This window comes from Oncorhynchus masou, unplaced genomic scaffold, assembly GCF_036934945.1.
Source record: "Oncorhynchus masou masou isolate Uvic2021 unplaced genomic scaffold, UVic_Omas_1.1 unplaced_scaffold_3059, whole genome shotgun sequence".
NCBI lineage: Eukaryota > Metazoa > Chordata > Actinopteri > Salmoniformes > Salmonidae > Oncorhynchus > Oncorhynchus masou.
In genome coordinates this window covers 1-22009 of record NW_027009477.1, presented here as the reverse complement: position 1 = coordinate 22009, position 22009 = coordinate 1, and the positions used below count along the sequence as shown (strand labels likewise).

The 22009-nt window shown below is 41.8% G+C and overlaps 1 protein-coding gene across 1 annotated transcript; it reads left to right on the top strand.

The window, feature by feature from the left end:
* Positions 1 to 970: 970 nt before the first annotated feature.
* LOC135534133 (nuclear receptor ROR-beta-like) lies at positions 971 to 20447 on the top strand (the record flags this gene model as incomplete). Its single annotated transcript, XM_064961259.1, has 6 exons — positions 971 to 1374; positions 17085 to 17170; positions 17363 to 17492; positions 18943 to 19461; positions 20077 to 20204; positions 20315 to 20447. Coding segments are annotated over exons 1-6 (1003 nt in total), but the record flags the coding sequence as incomplete, so codon positions are not given.
* Between the last annotated feature and the right edge of the window lie 1562 nt (positions 20448 to 22009).

The following is a 22009-nucleotide window of genomic DNA, read 5'->3' as shown; positions in this document are numbered from 1 at the left end:
CTCTCTCCCTCCCGCCCTCCCCCGCCCTCCCCTCTAACTGAGTTGTTCTGTGGTTATGTAAGTCTTCAGATCAGTGTGTCACCATGGTTGTCAAGGGAGACAGAGAACAGAGGGGCTATGGAAGAGGGTCAGGAGAGAAGGGAGAGAGAGAATGAGAGCTGGAGGATAGAGAGAAATGAATGAAGGATACAGATGAGCGAAAAGAGAGATGTATGATTATGCTATAAAAGTTGGAACAATATACCTGATGTAATATCAGCAACTGAAATGAAACATCTAAAGGAGATAGAAGACAGAAAGATGAGATAAGGACAAGAGTTGCATTGAAGAGAAGATCAGAGATATTAAATAAACATGAAACAATCTTTTTTTTATGCAGAAGGGATATATAGAGGAAGGAAAAAGAGGGAGGTGGAAAATAACTACCTGTTGGTGTAGGGAAAACAGAGAGAGTGGAGGAGAAAGTCACATAGAGAGAGTGGGAAAAGGAGGAGAGAAAGACACAGGTGACGATAGGCTGAGGGTTGTGTGGCTGCAGGCTCCACGCACTCGAGTGTTGCTCCTCTAACCTACTTTGATTTATCTGCCTTTTCCCTGTTTCATAACTAAGCTGCCAGAACCTTGCATCACATAGCACAATCCCCACTCAGCTCTAACCCTGTGAATGGCACCGAATCAGAAGGAATCATCACAACATGTTTTTCTTAGCATAGCGCTGCCCATTTTACCGTAATGTTGTCATGTGATACACGTGCAGAACAAACTGCCTTGCAAAAACAAATGCTGATTTATGAAAAATGCAGGCAAAAAAAACTGTTTTTAAAACCCACATGACTACATGAGTTAAAGTGTTAATTGTTGTTGTTCTTTACAGTGGATCATATATACATTGTTGTGTTCGCACCATTCTGAAAAGTTCCCATCGACAATCCTCCTTAAAACTCGATCCCGCGTGCGCGCGGCCGCGAGAACTACAAGGGGACCTCCGGAGTGAGTTCGTCCACGCTTTGAGAAGTAGGTTAGCAGGGTAGACTGAGAACCTTGCAAGAACCTTGGAACCTTGCAAGCCAAGCTAAACCACCGTGGGAATATTCTGTCAAGAAGCTACCGAAATAGTGGATCGAGACAAACAGGAAAACATGCAACTTGAACTGTCGAATATCTTTGCATTTAATTAACTGTCGCAAGACTCTCCTCGCTGATTTTTGCCTTATTTTCTGAAAAAATATGATCTAGTTCATTAGGCTAAAGAAGTTTTTTTACGTGCCAGCAAATGCTGGTCTTTCAACAGTTTTACAGATATTTGTATTCAATTTACAACCCACATGAAGGCAAATTCATTGATCCAGAAACGATAAATATTCAACATGAGAGGTAAATGAATTATTATCATTCATATTCAAATTACCATACTTTGTAGACTTTTCAATGTCACATATATCCTATGTTCATTTTGCCTAGAAACAATGCATCGAAAGCTATTGAAATGTCAATTACTTTAGCTAAAAGTGCAACTGCTTTCCTTTTCAAGTGCGTAGGCTCTCACCTTAATCTCTCATGTTGCTTCAGTCTGTCTGGATAATCTGGCTACTCTTACCAGGTGCACCACTGCCTCCGAATATTATAGGAATTCTTTGGCTGTAGGCTGAAGAGTTTTCTGTAACTAATGAAAATGCTTATAATATATATATATATATATATATATATATATATATATATATATATATATATATATATATATATATATATATATATATATATATATATATATATATATATATATAATAATATATATATATTTTTCATAATAAAATCATGTTTAGGTTAAATGTGTGAACAATGTTGGAAAGGGTTGTAAAGTCTGATTAATTAGGCTGTTATACAAAATTTATTGGTATACAGCCTGAAACATGTTTGTGCAAAATCGTTTAAATGTTCCTTACAAGCCTGAATGTTGAATAAAATGACATTTGAACTTACATCTAATGCTTAATACGGGCAAAAGTAAATATATGTTGTTTTCAAATTGTCATAAAATTGTCTCAAATTGATTACAATTTCACTCATTGGATAGTTATATAATTGAACCGGCCCTGCATACAAATACCTTGGTATTTGGATTGACCATGATTTAACATTTAAAAAACATATGAATGAGCTTGTTAAGAAGCTAAGATTTAAATTGAGCTTTTTTTCTTTTACAGAAACAAAGCTTACCTCTATAGTCAACAGGAAGCAGATTTACAAATGAACCCTGCACAAAGAGACCTTAGTCTCAATATGACTTCTCTGTTGAAATAAAGGTAAATCAACTATACTGGTTGTCTAAGCGGGCTGTCTTTCAGCTACTTGAAATTTGAGACAAAATATCCACAGGAAAGTATTGTTAACTTTACTTTTGGGGGGATATTTGGTTTTCTTTCATCAATAGCAATTGAACCAAGCATAACATGACAATGAAAATGGAATATTCTGAATCAGGGAAGGATTGATTTTTTTTTTAATTCTTACTTTTTTTTTTTTAAGATTGAAATCTGAATCAATTTTTTTTAACACTAACAAAAAATGCTCTCCATCCTCCCCCTGATTCAGAATATACAATTTTCATTATCATAGAATGCTTGTTTCAATAGCTTTTAACAAGAGAAAACTGAATACCCAATAAAAAACTAACTTTACCTTAGTGCCTAACCAACCAAATACCTACCAGCTCACTAAAAAGTCAGGTTAACAATACTTTTCTGTTGATATTTTGTCTCAACTTTTGAGCAGCTGAAGGACAAGCCGCACATACAACTGGTAAAGTAAGTTCAATGTAATTTTATTCTTCACATGCTTTGTAAACAACAGGTGTGGACTAACAATGAAATGCTTACATCGGGGCCCTTCCCAAAAAATGCAAAAAGAGAAAGAAATAATAGAAAAGTGAAACACGTAATAATAGATACACAATGAGTAACGATAACTTGGCTATACACAAGGGGTACCATTTATATAACTAGAAGTAAAGTGACAGATCGTAAACGGCAGCAGCAGCGTATGTGATGAGTTAAAAAACCTTATTGCACAAAGGGTCAATGCAGATCCGGGAAGCTATTTGGTTAGCTACTTAACTAACTAGCAGTCTTATGGCTTGGGGCAGAAGCTGTTCAGGGTCCTGTTGGTTCTAGACTTGGTGCATTGGTACCGCTTGCTGTCATCAAGGCAAAGGGTGGCTACTTTGAAGAATCTGAAGTATGAAGTATATTTTGATTTGTTTAACACTTTTTTGGTTACAACATGATTCTGTATGTGTTATTTCATAGTTTTGATTATATATCTATTATTGTACAATGTAGAAAATAGTAAAAATGATGAAAAATGAGTAGGTGTGTCAGAACTTTTGACTGATACTGTATATATCGTGAATCACCCATAGACCATATTGCCCTCCTCATTGTCATCAGTGATTATTTTTTTTGTATTAAACTTTATTTAACTAGGCAAGTCAGTTAAGAACAAATAACTTATTTACAATGATGGACTAGTAACAGTGGGTTAACTGCCTTGTTCAGGGGCAGAGCGAAAGATTTTTACCTTGTCAGCTCGGGGATTCGATCTAGCAACCTTTCGTTTACTGTCCCAATGCTCTAACCACTAGGCTACCTGCCACCCCAAATTAGATCAAACCACCGTCATATTGTTGGCAAAATTTATGATAGTGTTGGAGTCGTGGGTGAACAGGGAGTACAGGAGGGGACTAAACGCACACCCATGAGGGGCCCCTGTGTTGAGGGTCAGCGTGACGGATGTGTTGCTGCCTACACTCACCACCTGGGAAGTCAAGGATCCAGTTGCAGAGGGAGGTGTTCAGTCCAATGACCCATAGCTTAGTGATGAGCTTGGAGTGCACCATGGTGTTGAACGCTGAGATGCAGTCAATGGACAGCATTCTCGCGTAGGTGTTCTTTTTGTCCACACGGGAAGGAGCAGTGTGGATGCAATCGAGATTGCGTCATCTGTGGATCTATTGGGGTGGTAGACAAATTCAAGTGGGTCCATGGTGTCTGGGAGGATGGTGTTGATGTGAGCCATGTCTATCCTTTTAAAGCATTTCTTGGCTACATATGTGAGTGTTACAGGGTGATAGTCATTTAGACAGGTTACATTGGCGTTCTTGGGCACAGGGACTATGATGGTTTGCTTGAAACATGTAGGCATTACAGACTGGGTTCGGGAGAGATTGAAAATGTCAGTGAAGACACTTGTTGGCTGGTCAGTGCATGCTCTGAGTATGCACCCTGGTAATCTGTCTGGCTCTGCGGCCTTGTGAATGTTAACCTATTTAAACCTCTTACAGCTACCCCCCTACGCCTGAAGACATACCCAAATCTAACTGCCTGTAGCTCAGGCCCAGAACCAAGGATATGCATATTCTTGGTTTCATTTGAAAGAAAACACTCTGAAGTTTGTGTAAATGTGAATTGAATTGTAGGAGAATAAAACACAATAGATCTGGTTTAGATAATACAATGAAAAAAACATACGTTTTTTTTATTGTTATATCATTATCTTTAAAATGAACAAGACAAAACAAACATTCAGATAGGATGATGGGGACAATTTCAGTGGAAAATGTAAGAGGGCAACAGTACTTGTGCAAAGTGTCAGAATGATAACTTCCAAAATGTGTGTGCTACATGACATTTATCATGAAGTCACCCAGGTGTCCCACACAAGTAGCCCAAATGTACCCAAGTGGCCAAATTGGTGAAGTTATACATTTTGAATGGAATAACTATATACAAAATACCAAAATGGTATTCAAACACACCCCCACAAAAAATGGAGAAAAAAACATGAAAAAAAATATATACATTTACAAAATAACACTTTCAATATTTGGAAGCCCATCAGTCCTCTACACCACATATGTCAGAGTCAAGGCCCGCGGGCCACATCCGGCCCGCGAGAAGGTTTTTTACGGCCCCTGGGATGATCTTGATTTATTATTAGAACCGGCCCGCAGACCGCAGCAAGCCGGCAGCCCGCAGATCTTTTACACGCACCAATACTACATTTCCCACAATGCAACGGTGACGCACCGAGCAGTAGGCTGCTTCATTTCAATATTTATTGGCACAGCAGTCGTCAGCATCACAGTAAAATTAACTTTCAGATACCCATCAAAAATGGCAAAACGGAAGGTGGACACTGAGAACCGGGGTTTCAAACAAGGTGGGAGTCGGAGTATATGTTCACGGAGGTAGCTGGAAAACCTGTGTGTCTTCTGTGTGGAGAAAGTGTGGCGGTACTGAAAGAGTATAATCTGAGACGACATTATGAAACGAAACACGCGGACAAAAACAAGAATATGGACATGGAACAAAGGCTACAAAAGGCAGAGGAATTAAAACGAGGCCTCAAATCTCGACAGGCTCTGTTCAAAAAAGCCAAATCACAAGGCCAGGCTGCTGTCAAGGCCAGTTTTATTTTGGCAGAAGAGATCGCTAAATCAGCCCGGCCATTTACGGAGGGGGATTTCATCAAAAACTGCATGATTAAAGTTTGTGACGAAGTTTGCCCAGAAAAAGGCAACTCTTTTTAAATGTGAGTCTGAGCAGAAACACCATTGCCGAGAGAGTAGACCAGTTGTCCATCAATCTAAAAGAGCAGCTTGTGAAAAAGGGAAAAGATTTCATTGCATATTCCTTGGCTGTGGATGAGAGCACCGACATTTCTGACATTGCCCAGTTGTCAATTTTCATCCGCGGAGTGGACTCCAGCCTAAGCGTGACAGAGGAGTTTTTGGCTTTACGTCCTATGCATGGCACAACTACGGGGCATGATTTGTATGAAGAGGTGTCAAGATGTGTAAATGAGATGGAGCTGCCTTGGGAAAAACTCGTGGGTTTGACAACCGACGGAGCACCTGCGATGTGTGGACACAGGAGCGGACTGGTGGCGAAGATACGGGAAAAGATGCAAGAGGAAAACGCGACAGGTGAGCTGACAGCTTATCATTGTATCATACACCAGGAAGCGTTGTGCGGTAAAGCCTTGAAAATGGAGCATGTAATGAGCATCATCACGCGCACAGTTAACTTTATCAGAGCCAAAGGTTTGAATCACCGCCAGTTCAAGGCATTTCTGACGGAGTTAGAAACGGAGCATGGTGATTTGCCTTATCACACAGAGGTGCGATGGCTAAGCCAGGGAAAGGTGCTTCAAAGATGTTTCGAGCTTCGTGAGGAGATTTGTCTGTTCTTGGACAGCAAAGGGAAAGACACAACACAACTCCGAGACGAAATGTTTCTGTGTGAAATGGCTTTTCTGTGTGACATTACGAGTCATCTGAATGCAATGAACTTGCAGCTGCAGGGTCGGGATCATGTCATCTCTGATATGTACAGTACAGTGAAGGCATTTAAAACCAAACTGACTCTGTGGGAGACGCAGATGCGGAAAGAAAATTTGAGCCACTTTCCCAGCTGCCAGACCATGAAAGAGAAGCTCTCTACCAGTGCGTTCCCGAGCGCACAGTTGGCTGATAAAATAGGTATGCTTGCCGCTGACTTTCGACGCCGATTTGCTGACTTTGAAGCACAAAAAAGCAGGTTGGAACTGCTCGGTAACCCATTTGCTGTTGACGTGGAAAGCTCACCACCAAACCTCCAAATGGAGTTGATTGACCTCCAATGCAATGATGCACTGAGGGCAAAATATGCGGCAGTGGGTGCTGCGGAGTTCGCCCGTTTCCTCCCCGACACAATGCCCCAGCTGCGCATCCAGGCTGCTCAAACGTTGTCTATGTTTGGCAGCACATACCTGTGTGAACAACTTTTTTCTTTGATGAACCTGAACAAAACATCACACAGAAGTCGACTTACTGCTGAACACCTCCACTCAATTCTGAGGATTTCCTCAGCTCAGAGCCTTACCCCGAACATTGATGAACTTGTGGAAAAGATGGGACACCACCAAGTATCACCCTCAACCTCAAACAAGTGAACATTACTGTGCAATCACATATTTAGAGTTTTTACTCAGTTCAAGTTTAAAAGTTAAAGTTTAATATTTGTTTTCACTGCATGTTACTTCTCCTTAAACAAAGTGTTGTTTTTGATTAATAGATTTTTGCACTTTATTTTATTGTATTTCAATCCAATTATATTTTAAAAATATTTCAGTTGAGTGGATGATAGAAAATTGCTATTATTGTTTTTTTCTTTGAAGTAAATTTAGCCCACTTTTGCTAAAATAGAAAATATAGGCTACTGATGGTGCCTTGAATACCGGTTTCTTTCATTTAATGTTCATGTTATGGGGATTTTTATATAAAGGAAATTTGTCTTTTGTGTCTGTTGAAAATTAAAGATTACTGACAGAGCCATAAGAAAATATTGCTTTATTTATCTGATCATATTGGAATATATTTGTTAGGTTTTCAGTAGGTTCAATTAGGTTCACTAGACTATATGCGTCATTTAAAAAATTTTCAATGAACATTCGAACAGTCCGGCCCTCGGCTTGTAGCTAAATTTTTTATTTGGCCCTCCGTCCATTTGACTTTGACACCCCTGCTCTACACAATATTGTGCTGCTGATGCCAGGTGCCATAGCAGTCTCTTTCTGCTGTAAAGCAGAGGGTCACCAAGCATGTGGTGCAGGTGATGGGGGACTTCATTTAGCAAAGAACACAGCGACGCCTCCATGCTGTGCCCTTTTGGCCCTGAGGCACATCCATAATAAATTTGGGCAAATGAACACCACTTGTTGCAGGAGCAGAAGCGACAGAGGTAGAGGGGCCAGAACGTGGTGCAGTGGTGCTGTAGCCAGCAAGCTCCTTGATGAGCAGCTCTCTGAAGGCTAGCTGTGAGATGGGGGCTTTCCACAGCTCTTAGCCATTTCCTTGTGTAGGATGAATGCATTCACCACAGCAATGTCGATGAAATGATAGAAGAAGGTCTTTTTCCATTTCATCGTCTTATGGAGAACATTATAATAGCCTATCAGCGCATCTGACAGGTCCACACGTCCCATGCTCTTGTTGTAGTCATTTATTGCAGTTGGTCCATGCCCCAGTACTGGCTTAAGCAGGGGGACACGTCTGGCACTGCAGGATTTGAGTCCCTGGCGGCGTAGTGTGTTACTGATGGTAGGCTTTGTTACTTTGGTCCCAGCTCTCTGCAGGTCATTCACTTGGTCCCCCCGTGTTGTTCTGAGATTTTTGCTCACCGTTCTTGTGATCATTTTGACCCCACTGGGTGAGATCTTGCGTGGAGCCCCAGATCGAGGGAGATTATCAGTGGTCTTGTATGTCTTCCATTTCCTAATAATTGCCCCCACAGTTGATTTCTTCAAACCAAGCTGCTTACCTATTGCAGATTCAGTCTTCCCAGCCTGGTGCAGGTCTACAATTTTGTTTCTGGTGTCCTTTGACAGCTCTTTGGTCTTGGCCATAATGGAGTTTGGAGTGTGACTGTTTGAGGTTGTGGACAGGTGTCTTTTATACTGATAACAAGTTCAAACAGGTGCCATTAATACAGGTAATGAGTGGAGGACAGAGGAGCCTCTTAAAGAAGAAGTTATAGGTCTGTGAGAGCCAGAAATCTTGCTTGTTTGTAGGTGACCAAATACTTATTTTCCACCATAATTTGCAAATAAATTCAGAAAAAATCCTACAATGTGATTTTCTGGATTTTTTTGATGAACATTACAGGCCCCTCTCATCTTTGTAAGTGGGAGAACTTGCACAATTGGTGGCTGACTAAATATTTTTTTGCACCACTGTATACAGAGTACAGGGAACATAAGTTTGAATATATTATTATAGACCTGCTAGATCTACTGTCTCATTTATATTATGACAGACCAGCTAGATCTACTGTCTCCATTTCACTTAAACACCCTCAACAGCCTCAAATAGGCTATTTCATGTGGGGGTGGGGTGGAGTGGCAGACACACGCATCTCGGCCATGCTCCCTCTAATCCACAATATGTTTATATATATATATATACACACACAAACATAGGCTATGGGTCATACACATACATACAAACATACCCCCACCCACAATGTATAGCCAACGTGTACTTTACACATTTTACATTACACATTACATTTTTATATATGCTACTAAAATTTAAAAAAATCACAAATAATATTTTATATTATTAATTTCAAACAACGGCATTAGCATGAGAAGAACTTACCAGTCCAAACCGATGTCCTCTCCGTTCAAAAAAATATTCCTCCATTTGGGAATCAATGCTATGCTAGCTAAATTAATCGTCCTCCAACAATCTGTCTCACTTTCCCGATCAATTTCTTTTAAAATTGTGTGTACATCTGTATATCTAGACTTAGATTTAGCTTTCCCTGACTTAGTCGCCATACTGATTGATATATAAACAGCTGAAGATGCGCTTTACCAAAATAGTGCTGTGCGTAACATGCGCTCCTTCCAGTATGAATCTTCAATGGTGAATGACCCTCTTTACGCCGGAGTTTACTACATGGGTTGGTCTTCCAACACATAACCATTACATATTGCCATTTACCTCAGCTTATTGGCTATCTACCCAGCTAGATTTCAAGACAATCAGTGGTCATTGGGTTAAAATACAGTCAATCAATGAAACAGCGGTCATATCATTGGTGCACAATGATGTCATTACTTGTTGTCTTCAAATCGGTTTCTTTCAGTCAATACACCCTGCGAAATGACGCATCACGTTTGGTTGTGTTACAAACAACCAGTTGATTGCAATGAAACGAAACATGACTGGAAAAGTCACGTTTAGTGTGTGTATTTACATCGAATGTTTCGTCGAAAATTGAATGAGACGGAATTCACGACACAAGCGGTTCACAAAATGTTTGTGTTAGGCTATAGAAATTGATTTTATCAAACAAAAGACCATTCATTGTGTAACAATGAGCATTGGGATTGCAAACAGAGGAAGATTGTCAAAGGTAAACAATTTATGATTTACCTTTATTTAACTAGGCAAGTCAGTTAAGAACAAATTCTTATTTTCAATGACGGCCTAGGAACAGTGGGTTAACTGCCTGTTCAGGGGCAGAATGACAGATTTGTACCTTGTCAGCTCGGGGATTTGAACTTGCAACCTTCTGGTTACTAGTCCAACATTCAAACCACTAGGCAACCCTGCACACCTGTGCTGGTTGAAATAGTTTTTTTTTATGGGGCTCTGTCCTCAGATAATCGCATCGTATTCTTTCGCAGTAAATCCTTTTTTAAATCTGACAACGCAGTTTGATTAGCAAGATTCTAGGCTTTCAAAATATGTGAGACACTTGTATTTTCATTAATGTTTAATATGACTATTTATGTAGCGATCACCGTATGTTGTCGAATTTAATCCCGCTAATTTAATCCCGTTCGGTCCGCAGAGATGTTAAAGGTCTTACTCACAGTGGATATGGAGAGCGTGATCACACAGTCTTCCAGAACAGCTGGTGCTCTTATGCATGGTTCAGTGTTTCTTGGCTCGAGGCATTTAGCTTGTCCGGTAGGATCGTGTCACTGGGCAGCTCGGGAGTGGGGGAGGGGAGGGAGAGAAGGAGGGAAAGAAGGAGGGATGAGAGCGAGAGGTAGGGAGAGAGACAGCCAAAATAGTTGACATTATTGAAAAAAATTCACAAACAGAAAGATTGTGATTAAAAAGTTCTGATTTGCGGCAATGTTCAGCTATTGCTACTTTTGTTGCTGATTGTCTTCTCACGATGTCGCCTCTAGAATTGCAACAAGAGAGGGAGAGAGAGAGAGAGAGAGAGAGAGAGAGAGAGAGAGAGACTCAGCCAAAATAGTAGACATGATTGAAAAAAATGAACAAACAGAAAGATTGTGATTAAAAGGTTCTGAATTGCGGCAATGTTCAGCTACTGCTACTTTTGTTGCTGATTGTCTTCTCACGATGCCGCCTCTAAAATTGCAACAATATTACTGCAATCAAAAGGCATACCAAGACTTGTTACAGTTACAGTCTGCGGCTGTCACAACAATGTAACAACATAGTAACTGATAGACATATATTGCTATTGTAGCATATAAAATGTATATTTTCTTTTATGAATTATAGTATTTAGTGTTTGTTTGGATTGAGGGCTTTTGGCATAGTGAGGGTACTCTGTTCCTAATCTGTTTGTAGAGCGAGCGAGGGAGGGAGGGAGGGAGGGAGGGAGGGAGGGAGGGAGGGAGGGAGGGAGGGAGGGAGGGAGGGAGGGAGGGAGGGAGGGAGGGAGATTTTTTGGGCTTATAGAGGGTAGTTCCACTGGCTGGCAGGATATTGAAATGTAAACAACCCCAGTTCTTTGGCTCACTGGACTGAAAATACCATTTTAAGAAGTCTCTCGTTTGCTGAGACCTAAAGAGAATTCCTTTTTGTTTTTTGTTTGTATAGTTTTTTTTAACCTTTTGTTTGTCTATGGAATAATTTTGGCAAAGAATTTATTTTGCACCTTTTTATTGTTAATAGTTTTATTGCGTGTTGCTCTTCCTCTTTTTGTGATTAGTGACTAGTTTTTCACTCTTTTACATGTCATTAACAATCTGTCACCAGCACAGCTTCACACAGCTTCACACCTGTGCAGTAACTCCCCCTCTAATGGATTTTAGTACTACGTGGTAATATTTGCATTCCATGTCAGATCAGAGTTGATTTAAATACTTATTGCACAGCCAAAGTGCAAATAATAATTTGTTTTGTGAGTGGAGAGTGAGTGGTAAACTGACCTCCATTAGGAAAGGATCTGTTACACTGTCCTTCACCTTGTGTGACACAACAGGCAACAAACTCCTAGGGACTTGACTAGAGGGGCCTTGTATGCAGCAATAACTGCTCATTATGTTTCATGTAATGTGATACTGTTTGGTTTGCCTACAGAAGGGTGGTCTAGTAGGTAACACTATCTCTGTTTTCTATGGCCCCCTGCACTGATTTGAAAACACAGGAAATATGCAAGCCATATGAATACCTACTGGGAGTTGGCTTTCACAAGTCCAGTTCTTTCCCATCAGTGTTGGTTGAGGGAAATGGAGAGGAGAAAGGGAAGGAAGCCACTTCAGTTGGGACACACCCTAATGTTGAATGATTAATTTGCAATAGAATTCCACTTCCCTCAGATCAAAGCTTTTCACAGGCATTACATAACATTTACTGTAACATGCCCTGCCCAGAATTGTAAAAAGAAAGAAGTAAAAGCACAAAAGTGGTTCAAGTTTGTTAATGGAATTTAAAAGTTTTATTGAGCGCACTCAGCCTGTCTCAGTTGCCTGTGTGTATTGTACTCATAAGCCTAAGTTAAATGTGTGAGTGTTAAGAGTCAATGAGTACGTCATCTTCTCAGAGTAGACCTTTGGTCGACATAGGTTGTATTATCTCCCTCGCTCTGTCTCTGTGTGTGCACTTGCGTGTTACTATGAAAAACAAAGTGAAATGTGGCTGGCTGGGTCAGTCAGGAGGATCAGTCACCAGTGAAAGGGAATTGGTCTGGCAGCCAAAGTTGAGTGATGATGTCACCAGTCTGTCAGTCCCTGATGACACCCAACTCTCACCAGTCATTCAGCTCCGCGTTCAACACCCTAGTGCCCACAAAGCTCATCACTAATCTAAGGACCCTGGGGCTAAACACCTCCCTCTGCAACTGAATCCTGGACTTTCTGACGGGTCGGCCCCAGGTAGTAAGGGTAGGCAACAACACGTCTGCCACGCTGATCCTCAACACTGGGGCCCCTCAGGGGTGCGTGCTTAGTCCCCTCCTGTACTCCCTTTTCACCCACGACTGTGTGGCCAAACACGACTCCAACACCATCATTAAGTTTGCTGACGACACAACAGTGGTAGGCCTGATTACCGACAATGATGAGCAAGCCGATAGGGAGGACGTCAGAGAACTGGCAGTGTGGTGCCAGGACAACAACCTCTCCCTCAATGTGAGCAAGACAAAAGAGCTGATCGTGGACTACAGGAAAAGGAGGGCCGAACAGGCCCCCATTAACATTGACAGGGCTCTACTGGAGTTTCAAGTTCCTTGGTGTCCAAATCACCAACGAACTATCATAGTAAAAACACACCAAGACGTGTCGTGAAGAGGGCACGACAACACTTTATCCCTCTCAGGAGACTGAAAATATTTGACATGGGTCACCAGATCCTATAAAAGTTCTACAGCTGCACCATCAAGATAATCCTGACCGGTTGCATCACCGCCTGGTATGACAACTGCTCAGCATCTGACTGTAGCGTGCTACGGAGGGTAGTGTGTACCTACCCTCCCATTTGTTTTTACTCTGCTGCTACTCGCTGTTTATTATCTATGCATAGTCACTCTACCCCTACCTACATGTATAAATGACCTCGACTAACCTGTACCCCTGCACATTGACTCGGTACCGGTACCCCCTGATTATTGTTATTGTGCAGAACATGGCATGCTTTAAAACAAGATGCAGTTCTGTAGATAAGGCTTCAGATGGCCATCTTATTTTATCTCTCGAGTCTGAATACATATGCAAATATTTGTTATGGCAGAACTGTTACAAATGGAGGTCTGTGTTATTCTGATCTTCTGACTTGCCTTAAACTGGGGACAAGAACATAATTAGTTGAAGCAGAAGCTCAATTTCAAAGAGAGTTGTCAGATTAGATAGCAGATATGATACTGCCATACAGCTGATAGTGCATAGTCCTACTGGCACCAAGCCAGCTACCGTACCTAGTGGCTTTATGGGTGTGTCCTTCGGTTGTCTTTCATTTCATCCATTACATAGTGTTTATCAAGTCTTCACTCTTTCACTCACGCTTATCGAGCTGAAGAATATCAGTGGGAACTACAGTAATAAGAATACTTTTCATTAGAGCACTTTCAAACAACTGTTTAGAATTAAGATGTTATTGTATCATTATCTACTTATTTATTTGCTGGATATTAAGTAGACAGCTGTGCATTTCGGAGGCTCAATGTCTAGTTGAGTTCCACCTTAAAACCTGGGGTAGAGAGCCCTATTCACACAGTGAGAAAGCGCCTGACTACCCCCTGCCTACCCTCCCCTCGGTGAGAAAGTGTGTCAGTAGGACAGAATTGCATGACCTGCTACCGTGCCTGACCGATATCCCACACAACCAACCCCCTACAGGCCCTGTCCGACCCCAGCCAATGGGAGCTGCAGCGGCAGAGAGGAGGCGGAGCGGTAGCTAGAGTGACCTCCCTGAATAAGTATGTTTATGAAATGGTCGCAGACGAGAGTTATACAACTGAGCGGAGTGTTTATGAAATGCTCGCAGATGAGGGTTATATAACTGAGCGAGTGTGTTTGTGAAATGCTAGCAGACGAGTTATATAACCAAGCGGAGGATTGGAGAGAAAAGAGAGGGCAGAAGGCAGGAGATGCTTTCCATTACATGCCCGCAGCTAGGGCTGGGCGATATGGCCTAAAAATCATGTCGGACGATCTACGTTATATATATATTATATATTGTTTTCTCCAAATAAGCTTTGTTGTACAATTAAAGGTAAAATTCACAGCATTTCAATCAGTCAGTAATAATCTAATGAATACAGGACTTGAGAAATTATACATAGGTTAAATTATAAACAACCATAAGACCCACTAATAATGCTATTATTTTATCAACATAGTTTAACCTGCTTTTTTTGCAATAATCGTTGATCTGGTTTTAAAGTCAGTCTATGGTAATGCCATTTTTGTTACAAGTTTAACCAGAACCATGCATTATGCATTATAGAAAATGAACACAGGTGTCATGAATAATCTCTCAAACACAAACCCACGTGCTAGGGAGTAGCCAGCTAATATTTATATGAAAAGTTTAGTCAAATTGGATTTATTTGCTAGCTAACTTGGCAGAAGTAGCTAACAAGGCCTTTTAATTGTTATGAACACACCCTTTCTACCTGTCTCCAACTGTTTGAGTAGCATGCTAGCCTGTCCACTTTGTTCAGATATTGAAATCAAATGCCCTACCTTATTTCTCAGAATGCCAAATCAAATTGTATTTGTCACATATGCAGAATACAACCGGTGTAGACCTTACAGTGAAATGCTTACTTACAAGCCCTTAACACTTATTTTTCTTAAAACTGCATTGTTGGTTAAGGAAGTATTTACTAAAATAAACTGAAGTAAAAAAAAAAAAAAAGTTAATTAATTAATTAAAGAGCAACAATTAAATAACAGTTGCGAGACAATATACAGGGGTTACCAGTACAGAGTCAATGTGCAGAGGCATAGTTTAGTCGAGGTAATTGTGGTAATATGTACATGTGGGTAGATGTAAAGTGACTAGGCATAATAAACAGAGAGTAGCAGCAGCGTAAAAATGGGGGGGGGGGGGGGGTAGCTATTTGATTAGCTGTTCAGGAATCTTATGACTTGGGGGTAAAGGCTGTGAAGAAGTCTTTTGGACCTAGACTTGGCACTTCTGTACCGCTTGCCTTGCGGTAGCAGAGAGAACAGTCTATGACAATAACGTAGATAATTGTGTTTTAAAACCTGGATTCGTGCAATACAGGTATTTTGAATATCGCGCAAAAACATACATTCTAATTCATTAAATATATCGCCCAGCCCTACATGCAGCTGGCCCAGTTACTCTGTGTATTTTCTTCATTACTTAGAGGAGAGAACAGCAGACTTTTACCATTTTTTTCATAGAGAGAGTGGGAAAAACAAACAAATTTAAAGTGACGTTCTCCAACATGTAATGCCACAACAACAATGCATTAAATCTCTGAGAGGTAAATGAGTTTCCATATGTCTGCCTCTCAGAGGACTACAGATCCCATGGTTCATATGTCTGCCTCTCAGAGGACTGCCTCTCAGAGGACAGATCCCATGGTTCATATGTCTGCCTCTCAGAGGACGACAGATCCCATGCGGGACTACATATCCCATACTTCATAAATTACACAGATTCGTTATCTCTGTCTTTGGCACAAACATTAAATAGACTGGCAGATTGAGCAGTGATAGCGTATCACAAGAATGAGTTGGTTGCTTCAGTCTCCGTGTAGTACTATGGCTACTGTGAAGTAAAATAGCCAACCGGCTCCGTCTGTTTAAACTAAAACAAGTTTTTCTTCACATACGACTGCCCTCCATTTTAGGCCCTTATATGGGCCCCTTGTATGTGAGAGGGAAAGATAGTGTGTGAGGGGACTGGGTTTCTGACACATGACTATGTCTATTTCTGGCTTTCACCTCACTAGGTCCACAGACAGACTGACAGCATGAGAGACACACGGCCAGGTTCAGTTTCAAAGTCACTTCAATCAAATAATTTCCCCACTCTTTTTTATTGCATACTACGTTTACTTGTATTATTCTCTGTGCTGGGGCAATCTGTGTTAGTATGAAATATGGCACATAGATAAGGCATGATTAAAGTCAATATTTGTCCATTTGAATACCTTTCATTCTGCTGCTATGACACTCAGAGCATGCAAGGCAGAGCCAAACTGACAGCCTGCCTCTCACTTCACAAGATGTTGATCATAGCCACATGCCAGGTGGAAACCTGTAAACCTGTTGCAAATGCCAATATTCAATCAATCAAACTGTATTTATAGAGCACATTTCTTACAGGGGATACATTTCAAACTGCTTAAAAAAATCAAATAGAGAAGGTGAGACAGATAACGCAAAGGTTTTCTAAATGAGACAAATGAAAATAGTCCTCCCTCCATCGTATCAGAATCTTCCAGTGCTAGCCCTGCAGTGTGTCTATATAATGTATGTGTGAACGTTGCAACACATTATGCAATGAAATCTGGTCATGATCTGAGCTCTTGGCCGGGCCCCAAGAGAGATTGGCCTCAGTCGGGGTGTTACTCAATAGTGAGAGTTGTTTGTGTGCGGCCATATTAGTCCCAACTCATACCCTTATTTTGAGATCTACTAGCTGTAGACTTGGCAAGGCAGTAATATTTTTATGGATTCTCATTAGCTTTTAATACAGGTTTAATAACTCACTTGATGGGTTGAGCTTTACAGCTTTTGTAATCTCTCTCTCTCTCTCTCTCTCTCTCTCTCTCTCTCTCTCTCTCTCTCTCCAGCTCAAATAGAAGTAATACCCTGCAAGATCTGTGGGGACAAGTCCTCAGGTATTCACTATGGGGTCATTACCTGCGAAGGTTGCAAGGTGAGCTAGTAGTAGTTGGGTTTCTTCTTTACCTTCTTCATGTGTTCTTTAACAATATGAAACAAAGACAAGCTGCAATTGAAAATATCCTTAGTTGTGATCAATGAAATAATTATTCAATTTTGTAACATGTAGGTTTATGATAGTGGAATTATATACATTATGTAATCATTTGACTCATCCTTTGTGTAGGGGTTCTTCCGCCGCAGCCAGCAGAACAACGCCATGTACTCGTGTTCCCGCCAGAGAAACTGTCTTATTGACCGAACCAACCGCAACCGCAGACTGCAGAAGTGTCTGGCTTTGGGCATGAGCCGGGACGGTGAGTCACACACACACACAGACGTGCGTGGAGCCCAGAGGAAAACTCATGACAGGTAGTCAACACTTATTTCCACACAGATATACTGTATTATACAGTGCATTCGAAAAGTATTCAGACCCCTTGACTTTTCCCACATTTTGTTACGTTACAGCCTTACTCTAAAATGGATTAAATAAAAATGTCTATATAAGGTCCCACATTTGACAGTGCATGTCAGAGCGAAAACCAAGCCATGAGGTCGAAGGAACTGTCCGTAGAGCGCCGAGACAGGATTGTGTCGAGGCACAGATCTGGGGAAGGGCACCAACAAATGTCTACAGCATTCAAGGTCTTCAAGAACATAGTGCCCTCCAGCATTCTTAAATGGAAGAAGTTTGTAACAACCAAGAGTCCTAGAGCTGGCCACCCAGCCAAACTGAGAAATCGGGGGAGAAGGGCCTTGGTCAGGGAGGTGACAGAGCTCCAGAGGTCCTCTGTGGAGATGGGAGAAACTTCCAGAAGGACAACCATCTCTGCAGCACTTCACCAATCAGGCCTTTATCGTAGAATGGCCAGACTCAAGCAACTCCTCAGTAAAAGGCAAATGACAGCCCACTTGGAATTTGCCAAAAGGCACCTAAAGGGCTCTCAGACCATGAGAAACAAGATTCTCTGGTCTGATGAAACCAAGATTGAACTCTGACCTGAATGCCAAGCGTCACGTCTTGAGGAATCTCAAGCTCATCACCTGGCCGATACTATCCCTACGCTGAAGCATGGTGGTGGCAGCATCATGCTGTGGGGATGTTTTTCATCAGCAGAAACTGGGAGACTAGTAAGGGTTGAGGCAAATATGAACGGAGGAAAGTACAGAGAGATCCTTGATGAAAACCTGCTCCAGTACACTCAGGAACTCAGACTGGGGCGAAGGTTCACCTTCCAACAGGACAACGACCCTAAGCGCACAGCCAAGACAACGCAGCAGTGGCTTCGGGACAAGTCTCTGAATGTCCTTGAGTGGCCCAGCCAGAGCCCGGACTTGAACGCGATTGAACATCTCTGGAGAGACCTGAAAATAGCTGTGCAGCGACGCTCCCCATCCAACCTGACAGAGCTTGAGAGGATCTGCAGAGAAGAATGGGAGAAACTCCCAAAATACAGGTGTGCAAAGCTTGTAGCATCATATCCAAGAAGACTTGTGTCTGTAATCTCTGCCAAAGGTTCTTCAACAAAGTACTGAGTAAAGGGTCTGAATATTTATGTAAATGTGATATTTAGCAAAAATGTCTAAAAGCCAGTTTTTGCTTTGTCATTATGGAGTATTGCGTGTAGATTGCTAAGGGGGGAAAAACAAAAAGGCTGTAACGTAACAAAATGTGGAAAAAGTGAAGGGGTCGGAATACTTTCCGAATGCACTATATATAGATAGATATATGTACATTCTGATACTTACCTTGTCTCCCTCCAGCGGTGAAGTTTGGCCGTATGTCTAAGAAGCAGCGAGACAGCCTGTACTCGGAGGTTCAGAAGCACCAGAAGAACCAAGAGGTTCTGAACCAGGAGGTTGTGAACCAGGGATGTCTAAACCAGGGTTTGTCCCTGACCAGGGAAGATGTGGCAGGGGGAGACAGCGAGGGGGACAGGCACAGGGAGCTCAGTCACCCCTACAGCAGCGACGGCTCCAGCTCCACCCTGAGTGACCTGGATGACATCCCCGACCTGTTTGACCTGCCCTTGACCCCGGAGGAGGCCCACGAGTACTGCAGCCTGGAGCTGCTGGGAGGCCACGGCGGAAGCACCGGGAACACCTCAAACTCTTCATCATCGTCATCATCCTCTAACAATTCGTCCAATCAGAACTCGCCGCAGCAGAATCTGCTGGATGTCACAGACGCCAATGGAATCAAACATGAGTACCAGATGTTGTCGCACACACAAGCCGCTCTGCTGGAGCCACTGGCCAATGACTGCACTCTTATGGATATAGGTACGAAATCTATTACTATCTCTACAACTGACATCACCATCAAAATTGTGCCGTTTCTGTTTCAGAGCGTATCACCCAGAGTGTGCCGTTTCTGTTTCAGAGCGTATCACCCAGAGTGTGTTTCTGTTTCAGGGCGTATCACCCAGAGTGTGTTTCTGTTTTGGGGCGTATCACCCAGAGTGTGTTTCTGTTTCTGGGCGTATCACCCAGAGTGTGTTTCTGTTTCGGGGCGTATCACCCAGAGTGTGTTTCAGTTTCTCGGAGTATCACCCAGTGTGTTTCTGTTTCGGGGCATATCACCCAGAGTGTGTTTCTGTTTCAGGCGTATCACCCAGAGTGTGTTTCTGTTTCAGAGCGTATCACCCAGAGTGTGTTTCTGTTTCAGAGCGTATCACAAAGAGTGTGTTTCTGTTTCAGAGCGTATCACCCAGAGTGTGTTTCTGTTTCAGGGCGTATCACCCAGAGTGTGCCGTTTCTGTTTCAGAGCGTATCACCCAGAGTGTGTTTCTGTTTCAGGGCGTATCACCCAGAGTGTGCCGTTTCTGTTTCAGAGCGTATCACCCAGAGTGTGTTTCTGTTTCAGAGCGTATCACCCAGAGTGTGTTTCTGTTTCAGAGCGTATCACCCAGAGTGTGGTCAAGTCCCACTTGGAGACGAGTCAGTACAGTTCTGACGACCTGAAGAGGCTGACATACAGTGGGATTCAGTACTCACCTGAGGAGACCCGCAACTTCCAGTGCAAGGTGATGACACACACACACACACACACACACATACACACACACATACACTGCTACTCACTAATGTCTTGCATTATTGTTGTATTTAATTATGATTTCTCTATTTCTCCCAGTCTGAAGAGTTTATGTGGCAGCAGTGTGCCCACCACATCACCAATGCCATCCAGTACGTGGTGGAGTTTGCCAAACGCATCACTGGCTTCATGGACCTGTGTCAGAACGACCAGATAATTCTGCTCAAAGCAGGTTTGTACCTTTATACATGCACACATCCAGATTACACGTACCGCTCAAACCACTTTAGGACATGCACACACTGATTGTTATGTGAACGCTCTTTCTTACACACACATATACAAACAAACATGGATCAAACCCTATAACATTGAAGCACATTCCTGTAATGAGTGAAGAAATTGCAGAAGTCCTTTATCTTGTCCTTCTTTTTCCAACCTTCTTCCTTGTGCTCTGTTTGTTTTTTACAAACCACACATCACTGCTCCGACCATTTCACTAAACCGTCTCTGAAACATCCATTTCACTAAACCGTCTCTGAAACATCCATTTTACTAAACCGTCTCTGAAACATCCATTTCACTAAACCGTCTCTGAAACATCCATTTCACTAAACCGTCTCTGAAACATCCATTTCACTAAACTAAACCGTCTCTGAAACATCCATCCATTTAAAACATAAACCGTCTCTGAAACATCCATTTCACTAAACCGTCTCTGAAACATCCATTTCACTAAACCGTCTCTGAAACATCCATTTAACTAAACCGTCTCTGAAATCATTTCACTAAACCGTCTTTCCATTTCACTAAACCGTCTCTGAAACATCCATTTCACTAAACCGTCTCTGAAACATCCATTTCACTAAACCGTCTCTGAAACATCCATTTCACTAAACCGTCTCTGAAACCCATTTCACTAAACCGTCTCTGAAACATCCATTTCACTAAACCGTCTCTGAAACATCCATTTCACTAAACCGTCTCTGAAACATCCATTTCACTAAACCGTCTCTGAAACATCCATTTCACTAAACCGTCTCTGAAACATCCATTTCACTAAACCGTCTCTGAAACATCCATTTCACTAAACCGTCTCTGAAACATCCATTTCACTAAACCGTCTCTGAAACATCCATTTCACTAAACCGTCTCTGAAACATCCATTTCACTAAACCGTCTCTGAAACATCCATTTCACTAAACCGTCTCTGAAACATCCATTTCACTAAACCGTCTCTGAAACATCCATTTCACTAAACCGTCTCTGAAACATCCATTTCACTAAACCGTCTCTGAAACATCCATTTCACTAAACCGTCTCTGAAACATCCATTTCACTAAACCGTCTCTGAAACATCCATTTCACTAAATCGTCTCTGAAACATCCATTTCACTAAACCGTCTCTGAAACATCCATTTCACTAAACCGTCTCTGAAACATCCATTTCACTAAACCGTCTCTGAAACATCCATTTCACTAAACCGTCTCTGAAACATATTTATACCATTCAACAACCATTATATCTGCACACACACACGTTGGTTTGACGATAACTCAATTAATGTTTGAAACCCACTTTTGATAAATTCTTGATAATCCTTATTGCCCTGCTGACATTCAAATTGTTCAAATGACTTACATCTGCTGTCCTCCAATCTGGGATGTTTTACTTTCCGTTGGGTGTTTTCCTTCTGCATGTCGTAACATCTTCTGTGTTCTCGGTAGTGTAGCCTAGTGGGGCGGCAGTGTAGCCTAGTGGTTAGAGTGTTGGACTAGTAACCGTAAGGTTGC